General features: G+C 44.9%; 13 protein-coding genes across 13 annotated transcripts in view; 5 read left to right on the forward strand and 8 right to left on the reverse strand.

The window, feature by feature from the left end:
- Nucleotides 1-411: 411 nt before the first annotated feature.
- Nucleotides 412-1,758, reverse strand: KUCA_T00000745001 (uncharacterized protein; the record flags this gene model as incomplete). The annotated part of the gene is made up of 1 exon (XM_022605313.1): nucleotides 412-1,758. The coding sequence occupies one exon, from the start codon at nucleotides 1,756-1,758 to the stop codon at nucleotides 412-414; it is 1,347 nt and encodes a 448-aa protein (XP_022456794.1).
- A 323-nt stretch (nucleotides 1,759-2,081) lies between these two features.
- Nucleotides 2,082-3,422, reverse strand: KUCA_T00000746001 (uncharacterized protein; the record flags this gene model as incomplete). Its single annotated transcript, XM_022605314.1, has 1 exon — nucleotides 2,082-3,422. The coding sequence occupies one exon, from the start codon at nucleotides 3,420-3,422 to the stop codon at nucleotides 2,082-2,084; it is 1,341 nt and encodes a 446-aa protein (XP_022456795.1).
- Nucleotides 3,423-3,777: 355 nt separating this feature from the next.
- Nucleotides 3,778-6,282, reverse strand: KUCA_T00000747001 (uncharacterized protein; the record flags this gene model as incomplete). The annotated part of the gene is made up of 1 exon (XM_022605315.1): nucleotides 3,778-6,282. One exon carries the CDS (start codon nucleotides 6,280-6,282, stop codon nucleotides 3,778-3,780), a length of 2,505 nt encoding a protein of 834 aa, XP_022456796.1.
- Nucleotides 6,283-6,837: 555 nt separating this feature from the next.
- KUCA_T00000748001 (uncharacterized protein) lies at nucleotides 6,838-7,211 on the forward strand (the record flags this gene model as incomplete). Its single annotated transcript, XM_022605316.1, has 2 exons — nucleotides 6,838-6,846; nucleotides 6,984-7,211. 2 exons carry the CDS (start codon nucleotides 6,838-6,840, stop codon nucleotides 7,209-7,211), a joined length of 237 nt encoding a protein of 78 aa, XP_022456797.1.
- Nucleotides 7,212-8,566: 1,355 nt separating this feature from the next.
- Nucleotides 8,567-11,479, reverse strand: KUCA_T00000749001 (uncharacterized protein; the record flags this gene model as incomplete). Its single annotated transcript, XM_022605317.1, has 1 exon — nucleotides 8,567-11,479. One exon carries the CDS (start codon nucleotides 11,477-11,479, stop codon nucleotides 8,567-8,569), a length of 2,913 nt encoding a protein of 970 aa, XP_022456798.1.
- Nucleotides 11,480-11,820: 341 nt separating this feature from the next.
- KUCA_T00000750001 (uncharacterized protein) lies at nucleotides 11,821-12,768 on the forward strand (the record flags this gene model as incomplete). Its single annotated transcript, XM_022605319.1, has 1 exon — nucleotides 11,821-12,768. One exon carries the CDS (start codon nucleotides 11,821-11,823, stop codon nucleotides 12,766-12,768), a length of 948 nt encoding a protein of 315 aa, XP_022456799.1.
- Nucleotides 12,769-12,873: 105 nt separating this feature from the next.
- Nucleotides 12,874-13,104, forward strand: KUCA_T00000751001 (uncharacterized protein; the record flags this gene model as incomplete). The annotated part of the gene is made up of 1 exon (XM_022605320.1): nucleotides 12,874-13,104. One exon carries the CDS (start codon nucleotides 12,874-12,876, stop codon nucleotides 13,102-13,104), a length of 231 nt encoding a protein of 76 aa, XP_022456800.1.
- Nucleotides 13,105-13,121: 17 nt separating this feature from the next.
- KUCA_T00000752001 (uncharacterized protein) lies at nucleotides 13,122-13,910 on the forward strand (the record flags this gene model as incomplete). The annotated part of the gene is made up of 1 exon (XM_022605321.1): nucleotides 13,122-13,910. The coding sequence occupies one exon, from the start codon at nucleotides 13,122-13,124 to the stop codon at nucleotides 13,908-13,910; it is 789 nt and encodes a 262-aa protein (XP_022456801.1).
- A 61-nt stretch (nucleotides 13,911-13,971) lies between these two features.
- Nucleotides 13,972-15,388, reverse strand: KUCA_T00000753001 (uncharacterized protein; the record flags this gene model as incomplete). Its single annotated transcript, XM_022605322.1, has 2 exons — nucleotides 13,972-15,233; nucleotides 15,292-15,388. The coding sequence occupies 2 exons, from the start codon at nucleotides 15,386-15,388 to the stop codon at nucleotides 13,972-13,974; spliced, it is 1,359 nt and encodes a 452-aa protein (XP_022456802.1).
- A 387-nt stretch (nucleotides 15,389-15,775) lies between these two features.
- On the forward strand, nucleotides 15,776-19,789 carry KUCA_T00000754001 (uncharacterized protein; the record flags this gene model as incomplete). The annotated part of the gene is made up of 1 exon (XM_022605323.1): nucleotides 15,776-19,789. The coding sequence occupies one exon, from the start codon at nucleotides 15,776-15,778 to the stop codon at nucleotides 19,787-19,789; it is 4,014 nt and encodes a 1,337-aa protein (XP_022456803.1).
- Nucleotides 19,790-20,188: 399 nt separating this feature from the next.
- On the reverse strand, nucleotides 20,189-21,703 carry KUCA_T00000755001 (uncharacterized protein; the record flags this gene model as incomplete). Its single annotated transcript, XM_022605324.1, has 1 exon — nucleotides 20,189-21,703. One exon carries the CDS (start codon nucleotides 21,701-21,703, stop codon nucleotides 20,189-20,191), a length of 1,515 nt encoding a protein of 504 aa, XP_022456804.1.
- A 406-nt stretch (nucleotides 21,704-22,109) lies between these two features.
- Nucleotides 22,110-22,697, reverse strand: KUCA_T00000756001 (uncharacterized protein; the record flags this gene model as incomplete). The annotated part of the gene is made up of 1 exon (XM_022605325.1): nucleotides 22,110-22,697. The coding sequence occupies one exon, from the start codon at nucleotides 22,695-22,697 to the stop codon at nucleotides 22,110-22,112; it is 588 nt and encodes a 195-aa protein (XP_022456805.1).
- A 1,115-nt stretch (nucleotides 22,698-23,812) lies between these two features.
- Nucleotides 23,813-24,212, reverse strand: part of KUCA_T00000757001 (uncharacterized protein) — a gene marked incomplete at both ends in the record, with an annotated part of 3,227 nt that continues 2,827 nt past the window's right edge. The window contains one exon of the mRNA XM_022605326.1: nucleotides 23,813-24,174. Within this exon, the coding sequence (XP_022456806.1) occupies nucleotides 23,813-24,174 (362 nt within the window). The remainder of the gene's footprint in view (nucleotides 24,175-24,212) is intronic.

Below are 24,212 nucleotides of genomic sequence, written 5' to 3' on the forward strand. Positions count from 1 at the left end.
ATTGAATTATAGGCACAAAAAAATATGGAAGAAGAAAATTTCACACTGTACAATCTCAAACCTCAAGGAAATGTTCAGCGAGATCAATATTTCGTACCTTCAAAGGGGGTTGGCAGGAGAAAAAGGGCGATGGCTCAATTTGGTAATTAACCCCTTTCGGAAATTGGTGGTACGCGTACGCAAAATGAATATGGAAAACGAAATTTGGAGAATGAAACCAAAAAATGGGCATAAAATATGGAAACAGGTGAGACAAAAGAAGTAAATATACCCCCAAAAACTATGACAACTTGATATAACAGACTGGAAAAGGCTACTATAACTACTATAACATAGCAGACTAGCGTAGAAAATTGCTGCTACAGATACTACCGCAGGAATTCACTATTATCATACAATCTTTTGTGGGATCTAAAAAGAATATTGCCAAATACCGAGCGGACCCTTTTCTAGATAATCGTCTTTGGCAAAGAAGAAATCTCCCGAGTTACCGTGACCAAATATCTGTTTGGCTATAATTTGACCACCGAGAAATGCGGCATCTTCGTGATTGCGTTTCCATTCAGAGAAATATTCTGGGAACTTGACAAACTTGGCATGCTGAGGAACTTGCGATAGGGCTGTAGAAGTAGTAGAATACTCGTTTCTGAATGCCTGCGATTGGCCAGCCACAGGGGCCACTGAGTTGAGTCTATAGGTAACCAGCAGCTTGAATAACAGCTCTTCGCGGAAACCTGCAATTTTCGAAGTGGCACCTGTCAGGATGATGTTGTCGTAGCAGTCCTGTCTCTTGGCTGAGTCTTGAATCTTTGAGAGAGCCGTATATATGCCATCCACCAGGGACTCGATCAGCTCCGTAGATCCTTGGAAACGTTCTTTCCCAATCTCAACCTCTGTTCCATCCGCATCTATGAAGATGTTCTTCTCGAGCTCGGAGTTGGATTTGGGTGCCTCGGCCTTAGCCCCTCCCTTCTTCTTCTCTCTTTCCTTCTCGGCAAGAATCTCCCTGGTGGACTTTTCACTCGTTACAATCGCCGCAATATCCAACACTCCCTCATCTTCAGGATTCGCGTCAGCAAGTCCGTCCGTGCCAAAAAAGGAGTTTTTGGCGTCTTCCTCATTCAAAACCTCAAAAATCTGAGATTTCTTCAAAGCTTCGATCGTCTCAGCAGACAGCTTGGGTAATAACTTGCCAAGTTTCTCGTTAATCGAACTTCCACCAATTGAAACATACACACTTGCACTCTTCACAATCTGGTAGTCTATAATTGGAGTGATTTCGCTCTTCTCGTAACCAACATCAACGACCACGCTGTTGTTGATGTTTCCACCGTACGCGTAAAAGCCCCCCAATGCCAATGGCACCACTTGAAAAGCTGTAAGAAGAAGAGTTTCGAAAACGTATTGTGTTATCGTCTCGATGGCGATTCTGGACCATTTGTTAGATGCCAAGAGCACAAGCGCAATCTGGTTTAGCAGCAGCGTTGGGTGTGACTTCAAAATCCCTTTGACAATCACCCTGAGGAAGAAGTTAAACGCAGCAATGTCCACAATCTCACCTTTCACTATTGGATAAACTGCCAAGGACTCATCTTCCGATGATGTATGAAAATAATCCGGCTTGTTCGCATCTCTGTACACCTTGGTCGGAATCGAGAACGTTGGTGGGGTCAAGGATTCTTCCAATCCAAACAAAACCAGCGTGTTCTGGGAACCGGGCTGCACAATCAGGTAATGATCGTCTTTGTATGGCGCCATATTCTGGATTTCGATTGAGTTGTAGTGGACGATAAACAGGAGTATTCTATTTCCTCTGTGATATCCAACTGACTTTTCGACACGGTCGTAGAAACTAGGTGGAACACGACTTAATTCAAATGGTAAACACACGATGAAATATACCTATGGTCTATGTGTGGGGAAAACCGGTTATACTATATTGTTCATGTTGAAAAAAATGATGAGATTAATGATAATTGAGCTCAATATTGTTAGTGATGCTCAATTAACTGAAGCCCTTGTTAGAATATATTAAGGGCCGAATGCGCTACTTCTTCTTACGCAGCATTGTAGTCTATGGTCTATACAGGAACACCATCTGTTGCATGCGCTTTCTTCAATGGCCGAATTGGTAGCTGAGACAACTGCTCTATCCAAGTGGAATCACCAGCCTCAGCAGTTTCTGCAGGAGTTCCAGGATCTGATTCCACGAGGTCTGGGTCGTTTTCGATCCATCTTTTCATGAAAAACACCAAAAGCCCGGCCATAAGGACCTGCTCAGATTGGTAGAGCACCAACGGTATCAACAACTTGCCGAGGTTGGGGTTCTGGCTCCCGTACTGGGCGGTCACCAGAGAGACACCAAGAGAAGCAGTCTTTGCAGGACCACACAACATAACAGCAACTGTGTCTTTTCGTGAATAGTAGAAAGGCCTCAAACTCTTGTATAGAAATCTGTAAACTCTTGGCCGCCGATCTAGACCTTGTTCGTTGGTTTGTGGAAACAAGGTCAACAGCCATGTAGGACGAGAGTACGCAAAACATATCGCCGTGAAGAAGAGGTATATTCCCGCACAAAAAAATGCAGTAAATATGATAGAGGCTGCGGGAACACTTGTAAAAGAGTGCTGGTAGAATGCTGTCGAAAATGAAGAGAACATGATTAGGATGAGCAAGAAGTTGCTCACTTTGCTCAGTTTGAAGGTCTTGTGGAACCAGATGACTTTTGCAGGAAAGATATTTCTTATGACCTGACCCACAAACAAAGGCAAAAACACCGAAAGACCAATACTTTTCATCACGGATTTGTAGATATCGACGGTTTGGTATGAGCCAGATGCAGGATTTGCAAATGCCCATGGTGAGCTTTTGCCGAAGTACAATTGAACCAATGCTGGAGTTATGAAACCCCCAAGAATGTTGCCAATAAATACTTCGGAAAGAGTTAGAAGATCGTTACCAGAGGCTTTTTGAGTCATCATCACGTTTGAGGCCACTGTAGTTGGACAGCATGCAGTGACGATGAGACCAACCAACATCCACTCATCAATGTTGGGATTGTACCTCTTCTTGATTCCCGTCAAAATGCCGTAAACTATGGAGCTGGTAATCAGAAATGAGAACGTAAGCACTGTGGAATGGGCCCTCCAGTTGGAGAGGTTTTTCATGAAATCTTTCGTGTTGAGGGAAAGACCCGAGATCAAGAAGATAGCAGCAACAGCACCATAGCCTATGCTATACTCAGCACGGATGATTCCTCCGTGTCTTGCAAAATTTGGAAAAAACCGAGCGAGAACAATAAAAATCGCTAATACTATGAAGAACCATTGCGAAGCAATTATATCAAAGATAAGACGGGCTATTTTGGAAAGTCGCACGCTTCTAGGATTAGGCTGTTGGTATGGCAAAACCTGAGCGTTCATTTTAGGATAACTTTCCCATAGGGTCAAACTAAGACTTGCGAATAGTCAATAACCGACATATAAATATTTACGTAGTCAACAGCCAGACCAGGAAATCACGACTCTTTGAAAGGCCACGGAAACTTGTTTAATCGCTCACATTAAAATCATGACGTCATAGTGCGTCAACTCTGATAGGCGAGATAGGAATAAAAATACTTCATTCCATGTGAATAACGTTATTGTTGCTACTATTTCTCGGTCTGGTCGGCAAATAATCTCCTATGATTGCGTGGACTTGATCCGTGTTACACATGTCAGAGTAATGCAAGTGTTAAATAGCGCTATAGAGTCTACGCATCTACCGTTGACTGATTCAGTTCAACAGTAGCATTTTTTTGGCGTACCTCACGAACCACGGGTCAATTCTCATGGGTGGTAGTTCATCAGAAACATCGTATGGAACATATCCGCCAACCATCAGTTTCTGCATTTCCTCTTGGTGTATTGCAGTGAACAGACTTGTCTGTTTGTATTCGTTAATCGTTACAGCATCATCGCAATCTGCTCCTTTTCTGTCGTCGGGACAAACGGTTTCTTTTACCCACAGCCTCAAAAAAGGTCGGAACAAATGACCCCAGTGCTTGCTCACGGTCAGACTCCCTGGATATTCCCTATTAAGAACCTGGGAGAATCCTTTGGGAACATACGTTCTCACTCCTTCGAAAACAGTAGGAAGCAAAGGACTCAACTCATCCAAAGAGTAGAAGTGATTGTTTCTGCAATTGTAAGCAAGCTGTTGTGTATAAAGTGTCTGTTTGGTGGCAGCTAGTTCCGTCTCCAATTGTCCTTCATCCACAGTCTTCATTTTGCGCTTCCTATCCACTTCAGGATCGAGCAACCGTGTGAACTCTTTTGAGGTTTTCTCATCCATTGGCATTTTCATAAAGTCAGTAAATGCAAGAGCAGTGATGTCAACATACATTCCTGTTTTGGTATCGATGAACCTGGCATCTATGGCGTTGTTGCCATTGGTCTTCTCCCTAGAAAAGAAAGACGGCCCAATATCAATGAGATAGCTGCCAACACCGGCTATTCCAGTCACAGAGAATCCCGTCTGGTCCTCCAGCTTTTGGTCCAGAGTGGTATCCACAACAAGAGTTTGGTTATAGTTCCTAGCAAGCTGATACAAGGAGGCCATGGTCATTTGAACATCCACATCTGGGTCCCAAGGCATGGTCATTCCGTTCCAGTACCAGCCAAGCATGGTTCCATGGGCAATCCAAGTTTTAAGCCCAGCAACTTTAGCAAATCTCAGCCAGGCCCTTACCAAACGGTGCAAAACAGCTGTATGCTCATAATGAGGCACATCTAAACCGTTGGTGAATCTCCAGTCATAATGCCACCCAGCATATCTATTCACAATGAGACTTTCATGGAAGTACTTAGGGATATTATCCCTTACATCCAAACTTTCCTTCATGGTTTGTAGTAATCTGTGGTCCAAGTCTGTGCGGAGATCGAACTTGCTTCCTTCATATTTAGTTTTCCTTTTGTCAACTGCGGCCTGCAGTTTATCCATTGCTCCTGCAGTATCCCATAAGAAATCGTCTCTGGTGAGAGTAAGTGTCTTTGGAGATTGATAGTCCATATTAACCAGTCTTGCAATATCTTTGGAGACTTTCCAATCATCAATAGATTTTGGCAGCTGAGTGGATGGGGTTTCGGAGAACCTTTTTATCATAAGACTCACTTGTTCAGAAACAGAGATACCTCCAGAAAGTATCTTCTGCGGAGAATTGTCCTCCACAATGGCCTGGGTCTCGCTATATTTTGTGGCCATTTCCACAAGCTCAGCTCCATCCTTGCTTGTCGATGATATATCCTTTGTTGGTATTATTAAAGCTCCATTGTGAGGACCCACACCAAGAAACATCACCCTATGAGGTGCTGGGGCAGAATGAAACATATAGGAAGCGCCGTATATGATTCGGGCTTCCTCCGAGAAGGACATATCCCAAGGTCCAGTTATTTTGAAGTGTGGATATGGTGGTCTTGAGACTTCAATGTCCTCACATTGTGTCATATCAGAGTCTATATTGTAAAGTGTCTTGAAGGAAGCACAGTCAAAACAGTCCCTGTTGCCAACCCATTTTTGGAAATAAGTCACCCAGTCACTGTTTGGTGATAACTTGGAGTCCAAATCTAACCAGCTAGACCAACTAAAAGGTAGTTGCAACCCAGGATCGAGTTTGCCGCCATCATGTTCCACCTTCTCTCTGACGGTATAGAGCCACAGAGCAGGCGCCAATCGTGGGTCGAAATTAGCACCATGGAACAGCAAATTATTAATATCCAACATGGGAGAGGATTGAGAGGCCTTCTCCACGGTCAAGACTGATGGCAGTTCAGACCGCGCCAGCATTTCTCTGGTCTCTCGAGGCAAGCGCCGTATGCCGCCGATATCTTCAGTAGTATACCCTTCCTCCAGCTCCAGATATGCCCACTTGAAAAACACCAAACTTCGGCGAGTGTAGAGAAAGGTGGGCACAACAACAAAGACAAATGCAGCTATCGGTATCGATACTATCCTGAGCTTTTTGTTGGCTTTGAACTTCTTCGACACGCCTATGACGGTCAGTCGAAGTGCCCTTATAGGAAGCGCCAGAACAAACAGAAACAACGCTAGCAGTCTTTTGAAGGCAGCATTCACTCGCATGAACGCAGAATTTCCATATTTCACAGAGGGGCTCCTCATTTTACTGTAATGCTTCAGGGTGCCTGAATCCGAGGAGGTGTCCGAGATTGAAACAAAAGAGAATGGTACCCCAGAAAGGTCACCTGCGTGCGGCTTTAGTCGTGGGATGGTAAATATGGCCATAGAAATCTCTGAGATCAACACTTTCCAAAGAGCTGGAAATCAAGTGAAAAAAAAGAGAAAAACAATGTCTAACCACTTTTTAAAGTAGCTACGAACTTTAAACCAACACCATAGAAGGGGTCACAGCCGGCCCACAGAAGGGTGTCTGCCATTTCCACTGAGGTGCATGGGGTTTTTCCCAAGGCTTAGGCCTTATCTTTCAGACAGGGCCCAAGACCCTGACAAGGCTATGAATTTGTTGGGGATTCATGGAACCACTACCTGAGTCAATAATAACGTGCAAAGTGTATCTGAGGCTGACTACAATAGCGCGCTAATCTGTCAGGGCTACCCTTTTCTGAAAGATAACAGATGCAGCATCGCAATCAGATCTCGCTCAGAATCTCCTCACAGCAATGATAGTGCCTCAACCAATATATTACATAATATTTTGGGTTGTACACTTCCCAGCCAATCACGATGCAATCCATTGAAAGAAATCACTGGGCATTAGACAGCGTTGCCGGACCTGATTAAACAACATTACAAACCAACAAATCCGTTTTCATAGATACAATGTCAGGTGTAAGTTGAAGTTTGGATATTGCTGATTAAATTCACACTTTCTTGTCGCGTTTTGATCGCGGACTGGGACACCTTTGTCAGCCCTCGTGAGCTTTTCCGGCTCACCCTCGAAGTGACTTTTACTAATACTATGACAGTACATCAAGAACGTTGTTTCCAAAACTGCACCACACGTGGGCCAGATTAACCCAACTACCGTCAAGAAGTGGACCCCAATCCTGGGACTTTGGGGAGGTGCTGCCCTCTTTGGTGTTTTCACCTTCACAGAGCACTGGCCTTTGTTCCAACAGACCTTCTTCCAGAAGATCCCATACTTCGGCGACTACTGGGTTCACACACTCGACCCAGAAGACTCTCCTCAGTAAATGGGAGGTGATGACTGTTTAGTCTGTTGATCTGCTTGAGCAATGCTGGTAGAAATGAGATAGAGGCCAAGATGATTGGTGGAAGAGAGAATGAAACGAACATAGGTTAACAAAATAGTTTAGGTGTTATAAGAAACAACAAAACTGATTGTTTTAAAGATTTGGATCGTAAGACGGAGGTTGGTGGGAGAAGAGAGAAATGCTTGAGTCTGGAGAGTGGTCAGCTGATATAATCAAATCATGACAGAAAGTCCATTTCCAAAGCAGTTACTTCCCAGCTTCATATCTGCTTTGAAAATAGTGATAATTCGCTGAGAGCCAGCGACATTTTTGGCTTTTGGTGCACTGATTCAAGCTATCTATAGAAGGACAAAAGGTCATCCCAATTCACTACACTGATTCTGAACACAGGTAACCACCGTCCCGGAGGTGTAAATTGAAATATCTAGCTTTCCAGAGAAGTGGAGTAGAGAGAGTACAGAGCCACCAGATAATGAGACCAACAGCCAATCTGGGGGACTTACAGTAAACTTTCGGAAATGGTCAGCTAAAAAAAAGTGTCAACCAGTTGGGGAAGATTATACGAGGAATTGAACTTTAACTGTCAACTGAGATGCAAATTGAGGTGTTTCCAACCCGCAAAGCGAATAAAAATTCGGACTAATCACTCCAATTTTTTTACCTCTATTGGTAATTATCAACTGGTTTACATCTGCGGCTTAAGCAGTATTGCAGAATGTCATGTCAGCAGGCCATTTGAACTTTTCACCAGCCACACCCCAGATTCGGCCTTTTTGAAAGCTTTAGGTACGCCGGTTCTTCACAGAGTAATTAGGTTGAGATAAGATTGTTAGTTGGCCAATTAGGCAACCGAAAAACTTCTCTAGGTATAATATTATTTTGAAGCTGCGGTTCCGCTTACAGACCAACCCTTCCGATACGAGTAATTGGGTTCACTGGTTTAAAAATTCAAAAAGGCCTTTCTAATTTGATAGTCTTTTTTTTTGTTATAAGCGAGTGGTTGCTGCCTTCTCCAGGCACCGAGTATCGTTTCCGTGCAAACCCAAAATGTCATCTGACTTCCGTGGAACGGCCGCCGGCTATAGCCGCAGCAGTGGAGATCACCGCCTCGATGCTTAGAAGATACACAGTGCATATGCGCGCAAACATACATTTGCTTCTCTGGTCCTGCGACACCTAGATACCTTTATCAATTAAACGAAAATAAATGACAAAACATTTGCGGCGCCTTTCGCCGTCCGAACATTTGATAAAATAAAAACTAATTTCAATACTAACTTGAACTCCCACTATGTGACTTCCCACCTGTTTTGAATGCCTCTCCTACCTAATAGCTATATTGTAGGAGGCTGTGCCCCGTCATTCGCAAAAGTATCATCGTTCAAAGACGAGACCTCCTCGGTATCATATCCGCTCTCGTTTTCGCTGCGAACGTCCAAATCCTCTTCGCAGTTATCGACTCCTACGATTCCCCACTCTATATTCGTCACTTCTTGCAACCTTTCGAGAATGCTCGTCATTGGGGTGAATAACCCAAACTGTTTGAATTCGCCGTCGTATGAATGAAGCATTCCCACCACTCCCAAACCTGTTTTTGGGGTCTTTTTTGCGGGACGATCAATTCCTGAAGGTCCCTGTTCAACACCGGATCCACCGACGTTCAAGGCTCCAGAGATGAGGGATTCTTGGAATTGTTCGAAAATCGTTCCCAAGAATCCTGTCTTTGGCTTTGGTTGTGAGATTTGCTGTTGATGCTCGCTGAAGGATTCCACATCAGACAACTTGGCAAGAACCCATGCTCCTGAATCACCACCTGCTGCAAATCCCAAACCCGCAGTTCCCCTAGCGTTACTTGCAGCACCAGGACCTCCCGAGTTGTTGATGGAATCACCGTAGTTGGAAGACCTGATGACAAACTCCGAGCTCTGGAGTCTTCCATCTGACCAATAAACCATCTTCACTCCATTTACGTTTCCCCTGGTATACTTAGTGGTAGACCCGTATTTGAAAACTTCTAGACCAGCACCTCCACCTATGCCTGCTGCAGTTGCTCTTTTGCCCAGCGTAGACAGGTCAACCAGCTCCTTAACGTAAAGGTTTGAGAACATGAGACTTGGATCATATTCGCTGAAATTCACATCATCTCCCAAGAAGTTGAGACACTTCATCCGGTTGTTGACCTTGATTATTGCAATATCTGATAACATTCCCTTGCTCTCGTTGATGATCCGTTCTCCCCAAACGATTTGTCCAAATCTCGAACTGGGAACGTTTCTCTTGACTTCCTTTTCAACAAGCATAGTAGAACCATCCTCAGCGGTTTGCTGCATTTGAACAGTCACGTTTTGTAGTGGAAAAATCGAGTCAATCTGATTCACAACACCGTTATAAGCCTTGTATTCCTCAGAGTAAGAGTTATACTTGGAGCGCTCCCCAACAAGTGCCCTCTTGTACAAGTTCACCAGTACAGGCGACGGCACTGAGATGTTGGGGTAGTCGCTTGGTCCTTTGTAAGTAGTGTCTGAGTTGAGGGCAACATGGGCACACGTAACTCCAAACACATTATTGGCATATTTCAGCAGTTTTTGGTTCTTAGTATCCTTGGGAATCTTCGGATATAGGTAACCACCCAGAGTTCCACTCAATGTCAGAGCATTTTCCGAAGCTAAAGACATCGATATAGGTGGTGCTTGAGGGTTCAGAGCGTTTCTAAAAGGAGCCTTGAAGGTGTACATCGCCGAGTTCTGGGCTGAAACGTTAACCTCGTCCAAACGAGTACGGCCAACAGGAATTGTTGGCCCAGTGGGAGCAGGGGCTGCAGTGGCAGCAAGCTTGATCATGTTCTTCTGGCAAACAAAGTGGAAGTTTTCAACAGAATTGGAGAACACTTTCACAACATCAAGGTGTTCTCTGGTGAGCTCAGGAAATCCAAACACAAAAGTTATGACTGAGAGATTGACATTCTGGAAACCACGAAGAACTGGAGCGATAAACGAACCCTCCTGATCACTCAACAACCCGCTACTTCCATCTTCACCAGTGGAGGTAAATTTTGTCACAAGAGAGTCCATGATGAGAGCAGTTTGACCCTCGTTAGGGAACGGAGCCGTAGTAGCTCCCAACGGGAATAAAGTAGGTTGTAAAATGTTGCTGTAATCAGTAACATCAGAAGCGGGATCTGCCAGCTTGAGTTTCAAGAGAAGATCATGTAAACTAGACAAGATCAGCACTTTAGAACGTTGGTAGACATTTCCCACGAGTAGATGATCTACCAGGAATAACATATTTTTGATCAGCCTCCTCAAATTTGGACTGTTCACTGTCGTCAATTGTCCAGGCAATAACAACTTTGCCATCACCTTGTTCATCTGCGTTTTCGCTGAGAGAACCGCAATGGTGCTTTTGATGCTTTCGCTTACCGCAACAGCCGCTTTTGTTAGGTTCATCACGCTCTGACTGACCTGAAGCAAAGTGTTGCTAATGCTTAGCGAAAGGTGACGTAGCTGCTTCTCCACATACTCTAGCATCTGAAGCAGCTCTGGAGATGGTCCTTCATTCAAGCTAGAATGGGCAGATGCATGCGATATGACTCTGTTAATAGGAGATGAAGCGAGTGATCCACCGTGGTTTATCGTTGGTTCTCCAAAAGCATTTGCGCGCGAGTAAGAAGGAAAGCCGAACTGAAGCGATACCGGTGAAGATGCGGCCTCATCCTGAGCCTCTTTGGATTGTCTTCTATTGTTGATGGGGATTGCTCCAGTAGCACTCTCTTGCCCCAAAGCCTCGGGGTCTTTAACCTTACTTTCCTGCCTTGTCTGCTCTCTTCCATCACTTTCTTCAGAATCGTCTTCATCAAGCACCCTCAAAGGTCTTCCAATACTGGTGAACTGTTGGAATTCAGATCTTTTCCCTCCACCGCTTTGCATCGAAGAAACCCCAGTTGAGGTCGTGCCTATTGTCCTTCCCTTACTGAACACCGAGTTGCTATTGTATGATAACTGGAAAGAGTTGCCCATAGTCGAAGCAGCCATGGACTGGTCATCACGAAAATTAGGCTGACTCACAGGAAAACTCGCATGGTCTAGTTGATGGTTCTGGTGCTGGAGATGAGGTTGTGATACATGGCTACCGATTGCCGACCTCCTAGAAGAAGAAGAGCCAGATTTCAGACTGCTGCACTCAGACTGCGAGTCAGAATCTGCAGAACTCTTCTTCTTCAAAGACGAGATGATCTTTTTCATAGGCATGGTTCCATTAGCGTTTAACAAGACTCAAGTATGGATCCTATAGCACTTCAAGTAAAATGCTGTCTTTTCCAGTATCCCCTGTCGAATAACTAAATAATACCCTCTTGTTCCTGTTGGCTTCTTCAAAATGACTCAGGAGAAACTAGTCATAGTTAACCCTTTTGATTTACATGTGGCTCTCTAGAAGTGCCGTGGCTCATGGGGTCCAAAACTGTACGGCATCAAATTCCGTGTTTCGAATACACGACCTTTAGTCAGCACACTACATGTGAAATAACAAGTCAAGCTCAGCTTTAAATCACAGACATGACTCCAAAAAGATAGCACGGTGACTGACTACAATGGTGATTCAGTTGAGGCTCTTTTCGTCATCAGTTCCGAGGAACCTGTTTGGATTTGGCTCTTTGGCCAAATCCCTGAAGAACACTCAGTCTGTTCCGTTTGAAGTTAAGCAGGTGGTTCGTCCAGTCGGTCTGCATAAACCGCCCATGCCTTTGAACGAGATGACCCCCGAGGAAGTAGCCAAAGTTGCCGAGGAGAAAGGTTTTGGATTAATGAAGGCATTCAATGAATACTTTGACAAAGAAAAGAAGGCCGAGAGAATCAAGTATTTAGAGGAAGAGATGGCCAAAGGTGGTCTGTATGATCTCCACACATTTAGGAAAACCAAAGGAAAGATCTTCGTTTCTCCTGTCTCATACTTCAAGGCTGCAAAATCGTTGTACTTTCCTAATGTTCCTATCCATACCAGTTTGTCGAAAGAAGATGCCCCATATCAGTTACTCGACGTGATGACTGGAAACCTGACTGTTCTTAGATGTTACGCCAATGTTCAAGGTGAGACTGTCACCAAGGACTATTTCAAGATCAAGGATACCACAGAGTCATATCTTACGGATAAGGGATACAAAATCTTCAAGCAGGAGTTCCCGGATGCGCAGATCGTGGAGCTGAGTCTTTCGGAGAATGCGGCCAAAGGGTTTGCGCTCAAGCTAGCCACCGGCAACTTGAGAAAAATGGTCCCCGAAGTGAGACACAACAAGTATTTGATTGGAAGTAGAAAAGACCTGAAGAGAAATATACGTGATCAGCTGTTAATGCAGAACGTGTATACCGGATACATCTACGTGATCGATGCCGATTGCAAGATCAGGTGGCTTGCAGCGGGCAATCCCGAGTCACAGGATATCAAAACGCTATGGAAGTCGGTGAAAGGTCTGCAAAAAGAATTGCTAGAAGAAAGGAAGAAGAGAGAGCTCGAGAGGGCCAAATCTGTTAATAGTGAATAGACTTGTATATTGTATCGTGCAATACCAAATATGATGCGGCGTTACAGAAGCTCAAGTCGCAAAGCTTGTTTGGGCGCTTGTTTAGTACAGAGTCCTATGTGACATATGAATGCGTATCTAGAGTTCTACATTGATTCAGAGTCCACTTTGAGATACAGGAAACAAACACTTGGAGAGCAAAAGCACCAAAGCAAACGCAGAGCACTTTTGGAGACCCTAGCGCGACCGATCTACTGGCTCGAGAGATGGATGGGGTATCTAATGTTCGAGAGGGTTCACTCAACCACCAGTCTGGCATTACTGATAATGCTTCTGAGATACAAAACCCAGCTCTAAAGAGGGTCCAGCCTGCTATGGCATTGTCAATGTTACCCGAAGACGAATTACCAGACATGATGAAATCAGCCAGCTTTGATCTGAATTTCAGTCTGGGGACCATTCTTGCAAAAAAATACATGGGAGTTGATAGATTCAACGAGTTTCGTGATGAAGAACACGGGTTCTTACAAGAAAGAGGCAGAACCTGGAAATCCGTGTTTCGGCCAGCCAAAAGAGAGATCGTGACCATGATGGCTGGAGAGAATCCCACCACCAAGCACTTAACCCTAAGGTTCACAATGTCGAAGTCACAATTAAGAAATGCCCACAGAAGATATGCGAAGGAAAATCCATGGATGAAGTATCCTTTCATGGCAAAATATACTCCAGACGAGATCGAAGAGATGCTGGAAATAGACGAGAGGGCCAAAGCAGCATTCTTAGTTAGACCCCAAACCGCTGCCACTTTGTTGGGTGTGGCCATTCCCTTGCTGATGATATTGACATTGACTATATCATTGACTCTGTGTCCAAGTCTGATGAAGAAACACCTGGATCTTTCGCTTGAATCGGTTTGTTTCTTCGATCTAATCCTTGCTATGTTAGCTGCTGGAATAGCATTTTCCAGCTGTCGAACGGTAACTGTTAACAGAAAATCAAAGACAACTCCTGTTTTTGTGATTTTCTGGAAGGTGATGATTAAAAAACGGCACGAGTATATATTTCTCTACGACTGGCTCGGAGACTCCATCGACTCGTATCTGGCAGAGAGAGAGGGAAGGGCAAGTATGGATGGCTGTCTGGACTACATTGGCACTTTATAGGACAGAAGAAAGAAGTAATGCGCTCGAAAATTGGTAAAAATATCAGCAAGAGAGTGCTACTTTATTTTTTGTCGGCACTACTGCTAGTGGCAATAACCTCACCAACCATCGACTTCGAGGGATTGGAACTTTCACCCAATTTGGAAGTCCCCTTCTCTTTATAGGTACTCACAGCAGGTATATCTGCCTTGATACGCGTCACTAGAGTCTCATATGCCCTGGGCTCCAATCTGATGAGGGTATGTAGAGGAATTGACATCCAGGGACTCTCTTCCTGGGGTACGTTCATGAAATAGGCATAGATACACCGCAAGACAGCCTGGTGAGTAATGATGAGTATGTTCTCTTGATTTTCAAGTTCCATGATGATGGGCTCCAGTCTGATGATAACATCTCTATAAGACTCACCGCCTCTGTATCTGTACTCGAATTTGTTATCATCACGGGCCTTGAAATCTTCTGGGAACCTCTCAGCAATCTCCTCGTAAGTGAGACCATCGCAAGACCCAGCATCTAATTCATCAAGCGCCTTCCACGATTTTTTGGGGTATGTCAGATACTGTGCTGTCTGCTTGGTTCTCTTCAAAGTTGATGTCCAGACAGTCAGCTTCTCATGATCCTTGATATACTGCTTGACTAAATCAGGCAATTTCTGTGCGTATTTGAAACCCCTTTCACTGAGATCGGCATCTCCTCCAATCTTTCCCTCCAGATTGTACTGGGATTCACCGTGCCTCGAGAGCCAGATATAGCGCGGCCTGATATGTAAGTTCATGACGTAGTATGCGATACGGCTCTCCATATAAGATTCAATTCTGTTGATGATAATTTCGGAGTTGACGTTGACGAGTTTAATGAACGTCAAGTCAGAGTCGTTGGACAGCTCCATCGGTTCGTAAGACCTTTCGTAGTACTTGATCTTCTCGTACATGTCGTTGATAGCAACGTCTGATGGCAGACCCTTGTAGTCTGGGGACGTGGCGTTGACATCCAGTATGTTACTGCGCACCATCTCGTCGTTCTCACAGAAACTTTCCAGGAACATGGGCTCAATCTTGTTCTCTCTCATGATCTTTAACACCCGCTCACGGCGTTCACGGGTGGTATTGCTGGCATCGAGGATTCCAACGGTTCCATTACTGTTGTTGAACCAGGCAAGCATATCTGTTATGGCCTCCTCGAAGGCCTGACCCCGAATATGGAGCCCATCCTCGTTGGAAGGATCAAAAAATTGAGCAGGCGGTTGGGCAGATTCCTTCCGTCTGTAGGAACCAACACTGAAGCACTTTGTTGATATTGACAACCAGGAAAGATATCTGACGACTGTAAGGAGATCGGTTAGTAAACGTGTTCAAGAAAGTTTTCCTTGGGTATAACGTACTTTTTTGGGCAATTAATGACTTGCCTCTAGCTGGGAGGCCAACCATAACAACACAAATACGAAGATTGTCGACATGACCTAGTTGATAGACCGGCATTTTGACAACTTTTTCAAGAAGGCGAGGGGATATTCGGATACCAATGTATCGCTTGACGTAGCGAAGTAACAGAAAACTCGGTGCTGTTGAAAATTGAATGAATCGACTATTGCATCAATCTGGCTCTTCTGCTTGAAAAACCTATCAAAATTCCTGAGCGTGTAACAAGAAAGCTTTTGTTTAAAGCTGAGCGCCTTGTCGTCGAGGGGAGAAACAAAGGCCTACCCCAGATTTAACCGATCGAAGTGCACAGCAAAATTCTTTGGGCCCGAAAGTCGTGTACCAATGAAAGTATTTTTACTAGGTGACAGTTAGGCACAACATGCTGGTAGAAACACTTCACAGAGCCGGTAGAATTAGGCAGACTTTCACGGAATCTTTTGTTTGATGTCCGAACTTAACGATGTGCTGCAACTGCTGAGCGAGCTTTCGGTGAACGACGGCCCTTTAGACCCGGAAACCCGTACACGCTATGTTGAGCCTGAACCGACAACTGACGAGGTTGACCAGCTTCTTAGGAAAGAGTTCCTTACTCCCTCCAACGATTTACCGTGGGATTTGCTAAATAACTTGCAATCTGTTCCTCATCTGGGACCAACCGACTACTCGCGCATTTACTCGTCACTGCTGGTTTCGCCGGCACCGGTATCTCGTACTGTGATTAGATCAAGACGAAGAGGCATTGGTGGTGAAATCTACAAGTACGAGGAAGTTTTTGATCGCAGATCGTTTGAGTCTAATGAGGGAGCAGCCACAGCCATGAATTCTCTCTCAATGAGGAGAAAGTTTGGCTCTAACCAGAATGCCGCAACTGGCCATTCCAACTTTCTGCCGTTCCAGCCTGGTGGACTTACCGAAGCAAGTTCCCAGTCAAACCAGGAGCTCTTCGGAAAACTTCACCGCGACAAAGACGGTTTGTTTGATGTTCCACCAGGATTCAGTAAAGGGTTGGAGACTTTTGATACTGAGGAGATCGAAGATTTGCCTATGCTACAGACGGACCTGGAAGGCGATGATAACTCCACTCCGGATTCTCTCTCTGATGAGTCCTTTGATGATAACACATTGGTCTCGTTGAAAGAGACGAAAGCCTCCGGGGAAAAGGATATCATTGACGAAATAATACCGGCAAACTCGATATTGGTATCGAAGTCACACAACGTCCTGGGACCTGCGACAGCAAAGAGAGAATGGGCTCATGTTGTTGAGCTTTCTCACAAGATCGAAAACTTCGAAGAACTTGTGCCCAATATGGCAAGAACATGGCCTTTCGAACTAGATACTTTCCAGCAAGAAGCAATTTACCATCTGGAGCAGGGAGACTCGGTGTTCGTGGCAGCACACACATCTGCTGGTAAGACTGTGGTGGCCGAATACGCAATTGCCATGGCCACCAGGAATATGACTAAGGCGATATACACCTCTCCCATAAAGGCTTTGAGTAACCAAAAATTCAGAGATTTCAAGGAGACCTTCACTGATATTGAAATTGGAGTTCTGACCGGTGATGTTCAGATCAATCCGGATGCAGGATGTTTGATCATGACCACGGAAATCCTGAGAAGTATGTTGTATCGTGGAGCCGATTTGATCAGAGATGTTGAGTTTGTGATCTTTGATGAAGTCCATTACGTGAACGATGTTGATCGTGGTGTCGTTTGGGAGGAGGTGATTATCATGTTACCTGATCACGTAAAGGTGATCTTACTCAGTGCTACGGTCCCAAATACTCTGGAATTTGCAAGCTGGGTTGGAAGGACAAAGCAGAAGGACATCTATGTTATTTCCACTCCTAAACGTCCCGTTCCCCTTGAAATCTACGCATTTGCTAAGCAAAAGATGTTCAAGTTGATAGATGCAAATAGGAATTTTTTGAAAGATGGTTATGCCCAGCACGAGCAGGCGCTCACAAAGACCCCAGAGGGGTCTTCTAAAGGTGGTAACGACAGTTCCAGAGGGGCTAGAGGTGGTACTCGCGGAGGAAGAGGAGGAGCAGTTGCAAGAGGAGGAGCAAGGGGAGCAAGGGGAGGAAGAGGCGGAAACAGAGGAGGCAGTGGTCGCGGAGGACGGACTCAGTTTATGCAAAGAGACAATCCTAACAAGAATTCGTGGACGCAATTGGTCCAGCACTTAAAGACCAAAGATTTGTTGCCGGCTGTGATCTTTGTGTTCTCAAAAAAGAGGTGCGAAGAATATGCCGACACTCTGCGCTCCCAAGACTTCTGTACTGCAAAAGAAAAGTCTGAAATTCACGTTTTCATTACAAAATCGATCAGCAGACTCAAGAAAGAAGATAGAGAACTTCCGCAGATCTTGAAGGTAAAGGAGATGCTGAGCAGAGGAATCGGATTACACCATGGTGGTCTTTTGCCAATAGTGAAGGAATTTATCGAGATTTTGTTTGCCAGAGGGCTGCTCAAGGTTCTTTTCGTGACAGAGACCTTTGCAATGGGACTGAACCTTCCAACTCGTACCGTGGTTTTCAGTGAACTGAGGAAGCATGACGGCACTGGGTTTAGAGACTTATTGCCTGGTGAGTTCACTCAGATGTCAGGCCGTGCAGGTCGCCGTGGATTGGATAAAATAGGGACGGTGATAGTGATGGCCTATAATCTTCCAATTGAACAAAACAGTTTCAGAGATGTGGCATTGGGAACTCCAACGAAGTTGGTATCCCAATTCAGACTGACCTACAACATGATTCTGAATTTGGTGCGTATTGAAGCATTGAAGGTGGAAGAGATGATCAAGCGAAGTTTTAGTGAAGATGCTACTCAAAGTTTACTTCCTGAGCATCAAAAGACAGCGACGAAACTGGAAGTTCAGCTTGAAAAGTTTCCCGAGGTTCACTGCGATCTATGCGATGCAGGATCGTTTACAGAAGTTTTCAAGCTTCGAGACGAGTATCTCAAGAACTACAGGTCCCTCATTAGAAACTCAATGGACTCAGCATATCATATGCGGAAGATGAAACGTGGGCGCTTGATCTTTGTGAGAGAGAAGACGGGATCGTCGGAGCCGGCGATCATTGTGAGATCAGATATAAACACCAAGACTCTGACTGTGCTGGCAATAACAGGCGGAAACGGTCAGAAGTATCCTAAGAAGAAGAAGTTGAAGGATGTCCTTCAGCTGCCCTTCATGGATTTGGCTGTTGATGGCGAACAGGATGACGAAGAGGATGAAGAGGACGAAGAGGAAGATGACATCCAGTCCGAGACTGATGACACAGAGGATATAGGCTCACCTATTTCTGCCTTGAGAAACTTGGAGAACAGATTTGTTCCGGAACTTTTCAAAGATTTGACCAACATATTTGGAGGGTATAATCGCCTGTTTTTCACCAGGGTTGAGATGGATCAGGTGGACTTTGTTTCAAATGTTGAAGTCAAGACGAGAGTAGATAAGATCGTTGAGTTGCATGACCCCAAAGAGCTTGATTTGATTAAGAAAGAACTTGGTCCAGTATTTGAGAAGCAAAAATCGTGGAGAGCACTTGGCTTCAACATGTTGACCCCAGAAATGTCTGACAGTCTTCAGAAGACGCAGGAGTCAAAGGCCAAGCTTTTGAGTGCGTTGGAAAGCATTTTGGTGGCCAGAGATAAATGCTCTCAAGTGATCGAACACCTAGAGAAGTACGAGGAAAAGTACAGACTGGAGCAAGAACTGCAATCTATTCAGAATTTAATCTCTGACGACAACCTGGATTTACTCCCAGACTATGAACAGAGATTGAGGGTGCTCAAATACCTGGATTACATCAATCTGGATACCACGTTTGAGTCCCCAGAAGAGGATGCAGGAGACGAGCTATACTCATCGAGACTTACAATCACTTTAAAGGGCAGAGTTGCGTGCGAGGTGAACCAGGGCTGGGAGTTGGTGGTGACGGAACTGGTGCTGGCCAACTTCCTTGGTGATCTAGACCCTGAAGAGCTGGTGGCCTTACTTTCTGTGTTTGTGTACGAGGGAAAGAGAAAGCCCAAGGGCAAGGCTGAAGAAGAACTTTCTGTGCCCAACGCTCTGACTCCCAGATTGACAAGAGGACAGGAGAAGATTGTGGAGATCATGAAAAAGGTTCTGGGCGTTTATTCACAATTCCAAGTGAATCTTACACCGGACGAAGAGTCGTTTCTGGAATCAAACAGATTCGGTTTGGTCAACGTGGTATATCAATGGGCCAAAGGATTATCTTTCAAGGAGATTATGGAACTTGAGAACCAAGAAGTCCAGGAGAGTGAGGGAACAATCGTCCGCGTCATTTCCCGCCTAGACGAGATCTGCAGAGATGTGAGAAATGCCGCTCTCATCATTGGTGACTCGCAGCTTCATTTCAAGATGGAAGAGGCACAGGAGAAAATCAAGAGAGACATTGTGTTCTGTGCTTCTCTGTATCTTTGATTTCTTGCTCTGGTAATTTCCATGACAAGCCACTGATGAGCCTATGTATAGAGTAGCGCAGAAGCATTTGTGATGCTTACAGATTCATTCTGCACAGAATGAAATACTGTGAAGCAGGTTAGCGATAGACACCCCACACATGCCATACATTTTACTATGCATACCCGCATGAGCATCTACAAAACCTACAGATCCATTATTCGCGAAACAAATAATGATTAGAGGCTTCATTGCAATGAAACAAATTCGTGATAATTAACCAAGAATTAAACGTGACCTGTACTCAATAACAAGCCACAAGAAACACAAAACTAATAAAAAATCCGGAGTAAAGAAAAATCGGATGCAATGACCTTGATAAAATAGAGTTTTTCACCACATATATGCTCTATTGGTTTATTAACGACCACAGTATTTCAGTTCAAAAGGTCTGACAATGTTGTAGGCAATGAACGAGAAGGAAGCGGCCAACTCGAATCCGATATCACCACCAGCGGCACCAATTTGCTTGGAGATAGCACCAACATACCAGACTTGGTCCATACCCAAGACGACACCGGCAGCACCAAAGCAGAATCCAATTGTACCTGCGATACCGATAGGTGTCTTTGATCTGTCGAGGTAATCCTCAATGTTATAACCACCAAAACCCTTTCTGTAGATGAAGTGCTCAGACAAAGACATGGCATCGTAGATGGCCAGATAATAACCGATCAAATTCATGAAGTTGTCCATGACATCAGCAAAACTGTAATAGGCTGGGATACAGATGGCCAAAGTCAAACAGTTTCCGAGCAAAGTCCAAACGACTCTTGGAACCTTTCTGAGAGGTCCCCAGAAGGCCTGGGCGCACATGGCGATGGAGTACATATTTGGGATATTGTTGGAGACAGTAGAAAGACCCAACAAGACACACAAGAACTGACCAAATCCGTGCAAGGAGTCGGTGACCAAGATGGAGTAGACCAAACCACCAATAGAATACTCATCGTACATGGCAGCCCAGGCCTCATCAGTCTTGATACCGGTGACACAAGCAGCTCCCAAAACCATCGTGAAAAACAATGGGATACAGAGACCAGCCATCACAGCAAAGAAGGTTTTGTAAGGATTGGAGTCGACCTTCATGTAAACAGTGTAGTCAGCAGCGTAGGTGGTCCAGCCAGCAGCGAAACCAAAAACAGTACCACCAAATGACAGAACACCACCAGCGAAGTCCTTTCCAGTGCCCCAGTGACCAGCCTCAAAGTTACCAGAGATCTTCATTCTTGCGATAATGGCAATGAAACAAACCACATTAGGAACCCACGACCACTTCTCGTAGAGGTGGATAGCGGTGTAACCGAAGAAGGTTACCATGATGGTGAGCACAACTAAAATCAAACAACCAGCCCATGGAGGCAAGCAGTTATCGTTAACGATATGGAGCAATTGAGCAGAGGCCATAATATTGACGGCACCCCAACCAACACAAGCCACACAGTTGATAAAAGCAAAAATTCTCATGGCGAAGTCACCAACAAGGAATCTTGACAGAATCATCTGTCTGAGACCGAACTTGGCACCGAAACACGAAAAAAAAGCAACAGGCAAAACTCCCAACAGGTTGAAGAAGAAGATAACCAGGACAGCCGTGCCAAAGTCAAGACCAAAAGCAGGGTAGGAAAGAGCTCCCAGGGAAAAGGTAGCAATAACCATATTCGCAGAAAGCCACATCGAGGCAGCAGACCAGATAGATTCGTCTGTTCTCTCGTCCTCCGGCACTCTCTCGATACCTCTAGTCTCAGCCTTGAACATGGACATGATGTTGTCGTACCAGGCGAACTTGGAGGTAACCACCTCCGAAGTCTTTTCTTCGGTAATGAAACCGTTCTCCATAGAGGAGGAAGCCTTCTTTTCGATATCGTCACTCATTGCTTCAAAACTTTTGACGGCAGGTAAGTTCCAAGTGTTGATTGGAGAAAACCAGAACAACCTCTTCTATCACTGAATGGAAGACAGTCATGTATTTATGTGAATTTCATTTGGAAAATAATTGCACCCAGAACATGGACCACACACAAGCCTATTTTTCACCCATTCACAGTGGATAGATAAAATGCAAAAAGAAAATCGTGCAGCAAAAAAAGGCCGCCTATCACTGCCACGAATTCCCAGATCCGGCCAAATGCCAAGCGACCGGGTCCAAGTGTCGAAGTAGGGTTTGCATAAGTGGCGGTGCAATGCGGAAATGAGCGCCGGCGGATAAACCACCGGGATAAAAGATTTCATCGAGTGCATTAAGGTGGAATGAGTTGTTGCGTTTATCATTATTCATTAGTTACATATTGTTCCTGGACGAGCCGATAAGAGACCTAGTCAGAATTTGATCCAAAAAGAATTTTTCGGACTCGCCGAATCCATGCGTAAGACTGATGAATCCGACAAGTTGCCGGAGACTCTTCATGCTGGAGGAGGTCTTGATGTGTCTTTGCTTATAGAGACCTTCAACCATTTCGCTCAAATTTGGCTTCTCGTAAAAAACGCCCAGCGCCGATTCACCGAGAAGTTGAACCAATAGCGTGTTTACTTTCGATCCGTTCACACTTAGGTCGTAGCTGGCATCGCTATATATACAACTCAGTATCATCTCATCAGTTAGCTGGTCCAACCTTTTCGTATACGCTTGCCCCAATATTTCATGTCTATAGGCCTCAACTTTCGGGGATACCACTCTGTGATGATATGAATCGTTTCGCTGGTTCTTATCGAACATCCAGTCCATTCTGGGGTTTGGCGACACCTCGTCTCGAACTCCTCTAGCTAACGTCTCGCTTTTCGTATTTCGTTGCGACTCCATCCTTCTGTAGTATGATTGCGCGCATGAGTCCAAGCTCAGTGTTCTGTACCGTCTCACCTGACGTATCATGAGAAACCGGTTATATGCGTGTGTCAAAACTGATTTAAGCACAGGTTTCTACATATCCTAAACGTGAGGTTGGATTACCAATTTTTTATGCTTTTGGGTGACTCACTACTCAGCGTGCACTGTTCCCAAATGACCGCGATGGATACCAAACTGGGCAAGCTGGTTCCAGTTCCGGTCGCGATACGGCGAGGAGAAGGCCGCTCTTGGGCCGGATGACTCCTGATCAGGTCTGATAGAGGGACCTCGGCATCTATTTGGATTGGTGCCAAACAACAACAATCTCTGAAAAGATTAGACAACATTGTCCATGTAGCTGAAATCTTTCATATCATTCGTAGTTGCCATAGTTGTCAGAGTTGGTACTTTTCTGATTTCGAAGGTAAGAAAGACCCTATCTGCGTGATGAGGCGGCGATCTCCTGCTTCCCTTCATTTTTATTTGGCTTATCGCAGACGCGGACTTTGATGAGTACATACGAGAGATACTCTCTTTACACACGGCACCCCAGGAAATAAATTCTGGCTACCATTTCAGCCACCCGCATGCAAAGTCCTGCCAATAGAAGCTTCAAATGTCTTGAGTATCTTATGGTAATAATTTTTAGAACTTGGCCAGACATTTGTGGCTGGTGAAGATAACGGAGCGTTTGTCTTGGCTGCTCATGGTGTTTCCACTGCAGTACCGAAACCATGCTACGGCTGTAGAATTTTAATAAAGATCGATTTTATGATCTAATATTCAAAGGACATTGAAAAGTTTTCAAAGTCTCAAATTTGTCGCCATGCCCGGTTTTGCCCTTTTCCACTTAGAGCTTTGAATTATGAAAATTTCATCTCTGTTGAGACTAGGCAGCCGATCTATGTTTGCGTGGGCGTGTGCGTTTGCCAAAACTCTTAAATAGGGTTGGCAGCTTCGGATAGGGCCAACCAAGTTTTTATATGCATGATTAGATAACTGTTTCAAATCAACGGTTCAATACGAGTGACACATGTCAAAAGTCCAGGCATAGACAAAGCAGAAAAGGGCAACGGCTCGGGCGAGTTGACATCTTGAATAGGACTACTGGGTAGAGACACTGAGTGGACATATTAAAAATAATAATCCTCACAGACTCTCTAACAGATGACCCGCACCCGGTCCAGAAGACTCTTGAACATTTTATCAGATCCCTTGATCTTCTCAACTGTCACGGTTGATCTGTTCATCTCATCCGAAATTGTGGCCTTGAACTTGAGTGCTCGTCCATATGCATACTTTGATGGAATGCTACCGGTAAACACCCCATATTCCCGGTCAATATGTAGATTCTTGACGAGCCCCTGCCTTTGCTTCTTCTGCAGCTCATCGACCATTACCTGCGTCAGTGCAGCCGAGTCCTTCTGCGACTCGAACGTCATTTGGCCCGAGAACGTTACCGTTGGTGCACCTTCTGCGTGAAAGGTGAAAAGCTTCGCAATCCAGCTGATCTTCTTAGCAGCTTGTGGTTTCAGATTACCACGTCTAGAGTCTGGATCC

The sequence above is a fragment of the Kuraishia capsulata genome, genomic scaffold (assembly GCF_000576695.1).
Source record: "Kuraishia capsulata CBS 1993 genomic scaffold, Kuraishia_capsulata_scaffold_1, whole genome shotgun sequence".
Lineage (NCBI taxonomy): Eukaryota > Fungi > Ascomycota > Pichiomycetes > Pichiales > Pichiaceae > Kuraishia > Kuraishia capsulata.